The sequence below is a fragment of the Temnothorax longispinosus genome, chromosome 4 (assembly GCF_030848805.1).
Source record: "Temnothorax longispinosus isolate EJ_2023e chromosome 4, Tlon_JGU_v1, whole genome shotgun sequence".
NCBI lineage: Eukaryota > Metazoa > Arthropoda > Insecta > Hymenoptera > Formicidae > Temnothorax > Temnothorax longispinosus.
The window spans coordinates 17271568-17281848 of NC_092361.1; the positions used below are offsets into that span (position 1 = coordinate 17271568).

A 10281-nucleotide genomic window follows, 5' to 3' on the forward strand; every position below is an offset into this window, starting at 1 on the left:
ATCTTTTATCTTTAAGAACTTTTCTTTTCTTATGATTTCTTTTCTTATTGTAATGTAATGATAAATCATATAAACAGTTGAATTACTGCTGTGTAATTCTTTATATGTAGATATATTCAACTTTTTATGTTGTATGTTATTTATATCTCACATTAACAAAAAATTATTTTTAGTTATAAAAATATGATCTTTTGTATTAAAGATAAAAGCAAATAGAAAGTAACTTGATATAAAACTTCAGAAATATATATCTCCTCTTTCTTTTCGTTTTCTTCTTTGTAATTATATTAAATTATTTCATGTCAAAAAGAGAGAATCATGTAAAAATACAATATTATTACCTACATTATTCATTATTTTAACTTTCTTTAATCTCATTATGCACATATACAATATAGCATATAACAATAAAAAATTATATAGGACAACATTACAAGGAAAATATTGAATGTGCTTGCTTCATACAAGAAAACACACGGGAAATGAATTAGCAACATTACTACGATGGCTTGTATTAACGATGAATTATTTCTTTGATTAGAGAGGATTGATCGCTTTAATTTACGTGAGTGCTATAATTTTAGAACTGTATATTGCGATCATGAGAATGTACTGTCGGTTGTTGCAAATTGGCACAGTCGTATTGCGCCTAGTAAATAAGTTTGAACCGTTAGTATGTAATCATGGTGGTTACTATTCAACAAGTTTTACGTCCTTTTTTGATTATGTGTTTCATCATGGGTTTAGGCACCTATCCTATGAAACAATCGAATCCAAGAATTCGCTGGATTTCATACTTAAGTATTTTATATCGTTTGACTATCTGGTTTTCTTATGCTTATCTTCTTCACTACACAATAACTTTCTTTACATGGAAAGTATTATTTCGTAATACCATAAATAAGATTATTACGACAATTAACATAATTACCACTATTATATCTGTGATCATGAGTTTCTATCATCAAAAGGTATACAATTATATTTTTCCTTTCTTGTATTTATATAAAGTGTACATTTAAATATCATATCATATTATTTATATTTAATATCATTGAAGTCTTTAGTACAGTAAGTACAGTAAGTACAGTAAAATTTTTATCTTTTATAATTTAATGTTTTTTATTAAATAACTTAAAGTTTTCTTAAATTTAATATTTTACATGTTACTATATAAATGTGTGTCTTTCAGTTGTCGTCTTATTATTGTTTTAGAGATTTGAAATAAGCTTGAAAAAGCTTTCTGCTGTGGATAATTCTTTGGAAGAATTGGGCGTTCCAATAATGTATCAAGGAATACATAAATATTCAAAATTAGTGGTAATTGGATGGATTGCATATAGTCTCTCTCTAAATTTTTTTGATACAATATGGTGGACAGCTTTAGACAATTCCTGGGGATTATTTCTAGCTCATATACTAAATCACTGTATTAATATCAATGCATTCGTGGATTCACTATTTACCTTTTTTTTATGGTTTGTATAATACTTGTATAATACTGCAACACGTATATGTGTGTGTGTGTGTAAATTAATAAAATATAATTATCACTAAAATAATAATTTTCGGCATTCATAACAAAAGCTTTTAAATGATATATTTCTCGATGGTTCAATATTATTCTTCAAAGGAATTAAATTATATACACATTAAAAAAAAAAATGTCATTTAAATAAAAACTTTAACATTCGATGATATATGTAGTTATATAATTTCAGAAATATTATTTGCACAGGAATATTTGTATCAGATTTGACAAACTAAACGAGCATATGCGATGCTTATTAGTAAGACAAGATCATGATCTAATGTGTACATGGAAAAAATCTATGGTCGCTCATCGACACACTTTATGTACTAATTACAAGCGAATATTATGGACTTCAATGTAAATCGTAACGCATTGACCAGATTATCGACTTAGTGCTATTTGAATAAAAAAATTTGAACTTTATTTTAAAAAATAATTAAGATAATTATTTTTTGCAAATTTTCACAAAATAAATTTACATTATTTATTAAAAAATTACATTTTTTTTATAGGCATCTTCATTTAGAATTATGTCGCATTGCTCGCGAATTAAACTTCATTTTTGGAATACAGATAACTTTTGAAATGACAATGTGCCTAATATTCATAACAACATTGGTTTATGGTACATGCATGATGTTAATGCAGAAACTTTCAAAGGAAATATTACAATCACCATACGTATGGTTCAATCTCAGCCCATGGTTCCTTGCATTATTAATAAGAGTATACGCTGTAAATTACATATGTGAAAGTGTTATGATTAAGGTAAAATCATTTAATGCAAGATAAAAGTGTATATTCAATAATAATAAATTCCGAGTTTCAGGCAAATGAAATTAACAAAATAATTTATCAAATACCGTCAAATACCCTAACAATTACCCATCAGTACGCTGATGCATGGAAGGAGGTAAATATATTTTAATAAATAAAATAAAAATATAACAAATAAATTTAACTTAAATAATGACTATTTTATTTAAAGATTTATCAGTTTACTTTTCAATTAATGCATCATCCGTTGAAATTAACTGGAATGAATCTTTTCGACCTTGGAAATGAGTGCTTGCGAAAGGTTTGCCTTACATTTATCTCTCTCTATCTCTACCAATTTATTATTATATCCAGTTTTAAACCATAAAATACAGAAATCCAAAAAATTACTTTTAAGATTATCTCCATCAAAACTATTATTTTTTTTATTGCTACCGCAGTACTATAGTTATGGAAAGCGTTTCTATTTTTAAATTTATCTTATAGTTTTGCAATAAATTACTGTTTTTAAACTCAGCTAAATGATACGTTTCTTTTTCAGTTTTGCATAACGATTGTGACGTTCGTGATTATCATGGTGCAAATAGAACTATATATCAGTCCTTAAATGGCTAATAATTTGCTATCAAAGAAGAAAGTAAGGGCACGAACACGATAACTAGAGCCTCTTGATTTGACTGTGGTTTCTGGTAGTATTTTTTACGCTAAACAAAAAATTATATAGGTCTAATAGGGCTAACTGCTTTAGTTTTTGAGATATGCAGTATTAAAGCTCAAAATAAATATAATATAAATTCACGGACACACTTTTCACGCAAACCAAGGTTTACCCCCACCTCTCCTTGCTTTCGGGAGAGATGCGGTAGTTTCTCCCACGCTTACGTGTCTACTGTATGTACACACCCAATTGAAGTATTATTTAAAAATTTATATTAAACTTTTCCACGCATGAGATAAGTTCGTGCATACACTTTTTAAGCGAACCGAAATTCACCCCCACCTCCTCTCTGCTTTTGGGTGAGGTGCGGTAGTTCCTCCCCCGCTTACGTATGTACTGTTTATACACACACAATTGAAGTATTATTTAAATTTATATTATATTTATTTTGAGCTTTAATACTGCATATCTCGAAAACTAAAGCAGTTAGCCCTATAAGACCTATATAATTTTTTGTTCAGCGTAAAAAATACTACCAGAAACCACAAATCAAGGGGCCCCAGTTATCGTGTTCGTGCCAATGTTACAACTAAAAACAGAAAAATATGCAATTATAAAATTCTTTATGTTATCTGTCTAACTTATTATTTAATATTTGTATTTCTAATAATTGTAAGTCTAAATATTAAGAATACATTTTAACTAATTACTGTAATCAATTATAATAATTATCTTACATAACTACAGGAATTATAATTATTATAATATTATTTTTATTATATCGTTTATAATAAAAATTTATTATTATTGGCTATATAATAATATGTTACTTATTCTAGTAATTAATATCTAGTAATTATACATACTTCTAACATATTTGAAATAATGACTTTTGTAAAACCTAATTTTAATTGATTGATTGCGTAATACATATAATTTTGTTTTTACATGGTGAATAAATTTAATTATTGATTATAAAAACTTACTCCCTAAAAGTTCCACTCAAGAAATGCGCTTCACAGGCTAATCTTCATCTGTCATACAATTTTAATATCAAGTAAGATAATATCTATTTTAATTGGCACCTGCAGAAAAATTAAATTGTTTGTCAATTATTGTCACTAATAGCAAATAGCTAGCAATCGATCAGCTTGTTGTGCATATTTATGAATATTAAATAATGTATAATTATGCTAATGGATTAATCAAACGACATATTATGTCGCCTTGATAAATGAGCTATATATTGATGGAATGTGTCTGAATAGTAAGTGACGTTAGTTTGCGGCAGGAACTACGAGTGACGACTATGGCAACCACCGTACAACAGGCTGTACATCCCTTACTTCTGACTTGTTCTGTTTTCGGCATAGGTATCTACTTCCCGAACAAGTTTTATTTAAACATTCTTTATAATCTGACAGTGTGGACCAGTTATGGTTGTCTTTGTTATTATGTGATAACCGCACTTAAGGCAGGAAAATGGTATCAGACAATTTCTAATACAGTCCATATACGAATTGGCGTTCTCACCACCATTATTTCTATTATTATGACTGTATATCGAGACAAGGTATATGTTTATCTAAAATTTATCGTCAAAATATTAAATAATTTTATAGCAAAGATAATATTCCTTCAAGTAACATTGTTCACTTAGTTACGTTTTAGAAAATAAATACATTTGATAACACTGTCACCTAATGCTTTAAATTGTTTCCTAATACTGTTCAGAAATTTAGATTATTTATGAAAAGACTTACCGCTGTAGACGATACGTTGGAAGAGTTAGGCACTCCAAAAATATATCAGAAACTGCATGCATATGCAAAAAGTGTCTTAATTGGATGGTTTGTATGTAGCTACGTGGCAAATGTTTTTGATATGACATGGTGGTTCTATGCGGTGCAAGATCATCGGTGTATGATTATACCTAACATAATAAATCATTTTCGCCATACCAATATGTTGATGGATTTATTAATTGTGACTCTTTTATGGTTTGTATAATTTTTTAAATATTTATATGTAATATATCCTTTTCTAAATTTATCTATTTATCAATACTACACTATACTATTTTTTATTTATTATTTATTGTATATAATAAAAAAAAGAGAGAAAGGAAAAGAAATACAAGAAGCGAAAGAGTGCTTCAAATAATGCACATTTTAAGAAATAATAATGTTTTTTTTTAATATAACAAAAAAAAATAAAAACTTATTTTTTTAGTATAAATAGTTTACAAAAGAATACATTATAAATGTCTTGCACAGACTTATATAAATTACTTTGTTGCAAATTATTTTTACAGATATAAATAAAACAAAATATAATATATTCCTGTATATCTTAATAATTATCATTAATGATTAGTAACTTTGTATATTTTGAAATTATACAAACACTTTCGATTTGTAATATAGGTATATTGGCACCAGATTTGATAAAATGAACGAGCACATGAGATATCTAATAATGAAAGAAGAATATGGATTAAGATATCTATGGAGAAAAACTGTACCAAGTACTCGCCGATATATCATGTGTTCTGATTACAAGCTTATTCTGTGGACCTCAATGTAAATCGATTTACCAATGTGCTAAAACAGATCATTAGTAAAACTGATTTAATAATAAATATAGTACATACGAAATTTGAGAAAAATTTGATTTATTTTAAAAAATAAAATTATTTTAAAATAAATTTTGTTTTTTTTCATAGGCATCTCCACTTAGAATTGTGTCAAATCGCTCGTGATTTAAATAAAATATTTGGACCTCAAATGACTATGGAAATGGCAACATATCTAATATACGTAGCAAGACTGTGTAATTACATTTACATGCAAGTACAAACGAAAAGTCGGTATATGCGTACGCCAATCTCTTGGTTTGGTATGTCTTTCTGGATTTCTCTACATTTGGCCCAACTTTTCAGTTTAAATTACGTCTGTGAGAAAATTAGCGCTAAGGTAAATATTCAAATAAATTTCCACATCTTTGTGGCCATATGTGTACAGGCACGTGTATGTGTGTGTGTGTGTGTGTGTGTATGTGTGTGTGTGTATAATAAAATCAATTATCAATTTCAGGCTAATGAAATGGAAAAAATAATTCATCAATTGACAGATTCTCTTCGATATGCTGATGTTCGTTATGAGGTAAAGAAATTTTAATAATATGAGGCCACCTTTGTGAAATATTTTAATTCATAAGTAACAATTCGATATGTATGCAGATTTATCAGTTTTCACTGCAAATAATACATCATCCGCTAAAATTCACTGGACTGGGTCTCTTCTATTTCGGCAGTAATCTCTTAAGAAAAGTTGGTATTTATATTTAATATTTTATATTTCATTACTTTGTATATATCATGTTACAAATTAGAAAACCCCATTATGTTTTAATATATTGCGTATATAGCATTTTTATTATTATGTTTATTTTTGTATGTAAATTATTATTATGGGAAAGCTGTACAATGGTCTTGTTTATATTATCAAAATTTTTTATCGATGGAAAAATTTTATTTACATGTTTTCTTCCAGTTCATCATTGCAATTACAACGTTTATAATTATCAGAATACAAATGCCTAATATAACAAAAATGGAAATAAATTTGTAAAAGAAACTAAACAAACTAGCACTTTCCTAATAAGTGGAGAATCATACAGTACAGTATAATAATTGTTTGTAAAACAAAAATATTTTAAATACCTTAAACTGTAAATTTATAAAAAATAAATTTCTTGCATTATTTTTCATTGGGATTCCATTTTTTTTTCTTATCTTTCTATAAATTACTAAAATAAATTTCAAGAAACTTTGTCAAAATTTGATTGTGCTGTTTTACTGAGAACATAATATATACGCAACATAAAATGTATATATTTTGTTCTCAAAACATACGCTAAATAAAATTAATTTTAAATAATCTATAATCGAATAATAGATAGGTATATCTTTTATCTTTAAGAACTTTTCTTTTCTTATGATTTCTTTTCTTATTGTAATGTAATGATAAATCATATAAACAGTTGAATTACTGCTGTATAATTCTTTATATGTAGATATATTCATCTTTTTATGCTGTATGTTATTTATATCTCACATTAACAAAAAAATATTTTTAGTTATAAAAATATGATCTTTTGTATTAAAGATAAAGGTAAATAGAAAGTAACTTGATATAAAACTTCAGAAATATATATCTCCTCTTTCTTTTCGTTTTCTTCTTTGTAATTATATTAAATTATTTCATGTCAAAAAGAGAGAATCATGTAAAAATACAATATGATTACCTACATTATTCATTATTTTAACTTTCTTTAATCTCATTATGCACATATACAATATAACAAATAATAATAAAAAATTATATAGGACAACATTACATGGAGAATATTGAATGTACTTGCTTCATACAAGAAAACACGCGGGAAATAAATTAGCAACATTACTACGATGGCTTGCATTAATGATGAATTATTTCTTTGATTAGAAAGGATTGATCGCTTTAATTTGCGTGAGTGCTATAATTTTAGAAATGTATATTGCGATCATGAGAATGTACTGTCGGTTGTTGCAAATTGGCACAGTCGTATTGCGCCTAGTAAATAAGTTTGAACCGTTAGTACGTAATCATGGTGGTTACTATTCAACAAGTTTTACGTCCTCTTTTGATTATGTGTTTCATCATGGGTTTAGGCGCCTATCCTATGAAACAATCGAATCCAAGGATTCGCTGGATTGCATACTTAAGTATTTTATATCGTTTGACTATCTGGTTTTCTTATGCTTATCTTCTTCACTACACAATAACTGTCTTTACATGGAAAGTATTATTTAGTAATACCATAAGTACGACTATTATGACAATTACCATAATTACCACTATTATATCTGTGATCATGAGTTTCTATTATCAAAAGGTACAGTTACATTTTCCCTTTCTTGTATTTATATTGTATTTTTATATGTATATTTAAATATCATATCATATAATTTATATTTAATGTCATTGATGTCTTCAGTACAATAAGTACGTGGAAAATTTTTATCTTTTATAATTTAATATTCCTTATTAAATAACTTAAAGTTTTCTTAAATGTCTTATTTTATATGTGTATCTTTATATGTGTACACTATGAATGTGTATCTTTCAGTTGTCGCCTTATTATTATTTTAGAGATTTGAAATAAGCTTGAAAAAGCTTTCTGCTGTGGATAATTCTTTGGAAGAATTGGGCGTTCCAATGATGTATCAAAGGATACATAAATATTCAAAATTAGTGATAATCGGGTGGATTGCATATAGTCTCTCTCTAAATTTGTTGGATACAATATGGTTAACAGGTTCCCTGGACAATTCCTGGAGATTATTTCTAGTTCATATAATACATCACTGTATTAATATCAATGCATTTGTGGATTCACTATTTACCTTTTTTTTATGGTTTGTATAATACTTGTATAATACTGCAACACGTGTGTAAATTTATAAAATATAATTATCACTAAAATAATAATTTTCAGCATTCATAACAAAAGCTTTTAAATGATATATTTTTTGGTGATTCAATATTATTCCTTAAAGGATTTAAATTATATACACATAATTATAATTAAAGAAACATGTAATTTAAATAAAAATTTTAACATTCGGTGATGTATGTAGTTATATAATTTCAGAAATATTATTTGCACAGGTATATTTGTATCAGATTTGACAAACTAAACGAACATATACGATACGTATTAGTGAGACAAGATCATGAACTGAGATGTACATGGAAGAAATCTATAGTCACTCATCGACACACTTTATATACTAATTACAAGAAAATATTATGGACTTCAATGTAAATCGTAACACACTGACCAGATTATCGACTTAGTGCTATTTGAATAAAAAAATTTGAACTTTATTTTAAAAAATAATTAATTAAGATCATTATTTTCTGCAAATTTTCCCAAAATAAATTTGCATTATTTATTAAAAAATTATATTTTTTTATAGGCATCTTCATTTAGAATTATGTCGCATTGCTCGCGAATTAAACTCAATCTTTGGAATACAGATAACTTTTGAAATGACAACGTGCTTTATATTCATAACGTCATTGGGTTATGGTATATGCTTGATGTTAATGCAGAAACTTTCAAAGGAAATATTACAATCACCATACGTATGGATTAATCTCAGCTCACGGTTCTTCGCATTATTAATAAGAGTATACGCTGTAAATTACATATGTGAAAGTGTTATGATTAAGGTAAAATCATTTAATGCAAGATAAAAGTGTATATTCAATAATAATAAATTCCGACTTTCAGGCAAATAAAATTAATAAAATAATTTATCAAATACCGTCAAATATCCTAACAAATACCCGTCAGTACGCTGATGCACGGAAGGAGGTAAATATATTTTAATAAATAAATTAAATATGAGCACAAAATAAATATATAACAAATTAATCAAACTTAAATAATGACTATTTATCTATAGATTTATCAGTTTACTTTTCAAGCAATGCATCATCCGTTGAAATTAACTGGAATGAATCTTTTCAACCTTGGAAATGAGTGCTTGCGAAAGGTTTGCTTTACATTTATCTCTCTCTGTCTCTACCAATTTATTTTTTGAGTTTTAAACCATAAAATACAGAAATCCAAAAAATTACTCTTTTAAGATTATCTCCATCAAAACTATTATTTTTTTTATTGCTACCGTAGTACTATAGTTATGGCAAACGTTTCTATTTTTAAATTTATCTTATAGTTTTGCAATAAATTACTCTTTTTAAACTCTGCTAATTGCTACGTTTCTTTTTCAGTTTTGCATAACGATTGTGACGTTCGTGATTATCATGATACAAATAAAAGTATATATCGGTCCTTAAATGGCTGATAATTTGCTATCAAAAAAGAAAGTAAGGAATCAAATACTTTCTTAAGCTTAATATCATATCAAAATTATTTTATATATATGTATTTATACCGATTAAACAATACTTAGAGACTTATGAAACTTTCCTTCAGAATGGCTATAAATGTAAGCATCTTGTGTTTCATTTGAGTATATTTTAATAATAATAGTAATATTATATCATATGCTTGTTCCATATTCTTAAATATTATAGAAAGATTAAATATAATGATCTTAATATCTTTTTTTCCATTGTATTACAACCCAAATCTATACAAGTCGGAAAAAAGGGGAGGGGGGCTCGTGGTATTTTTATTTTTCACTTAATATATATCTACATATAATTAATTAAACTCTAACACTGACAAAGAATTA

At 26.7% G+C, this 10281-nt stretch overlaps 2 protein-coding genes and 1 long non-coding RNA gene across 3 annotated transcripts in view; 2 read left to right on the top strand and 1 right to left on the bottom strand.

Annotated features, from left to right (window-relative positions):
- Window positions 1–10281, bottom strand: part of LOC139812403 (uncharacterized) — a 339231-nt gene that overhangs the window by 113346 nt on the left and 215604 nt on the right. The window lies entirely within an intron of this gene.
- Window positions 216–6696, top strand: LOC139811970 (putative gustatory receptor 28b). Its single transcript, XM_071776539.1, has 11 exons — window positions 216–1478; window positions 1722–1891; window positions 2047–2447; window positions 2523–2612; window positions 2853–4542; window positions 4704–4969; window positions 5396–5551; window positions 5695–5944; window positions 6065–6133; window positions 6211–6300; window positions 6524–6696. The coding sequence occupies exons 5-11, from the start codon at window positions 4279–4281 to the stop codon at window positions 6599–6601; spliced, it is 1173 nt and encodes a 390-aa protein (XP_071632640.1). The 5' UTR covers window positions 216–1478; window positions 1722–1891; window positions 2047–2447; window positions 2523–2612; window positions 2853–4278; the 3' UTR covers window positions 6602–6696.
- On the top strand, window positions 7157–10196 carry LOC139811593 (uncharacterized). The gene is made up of 6 exons (XM_071775882.1): window positions 7157–8430; window positions 8684–8836; window positions 8995–9250; window positions 9312–9395; window positions 9487–9576; window positions 9815–10196. Exons 1-6 carry the CDS (start codon window positions 8231–8233, stop codon window positions 9878–9880), a joined length of 849 nt encoding a protein of 282 aa, XP_071631983.1. The 5' UTR covers window positions 7157–8230; the 3' UTR covers window positions 9881–10196.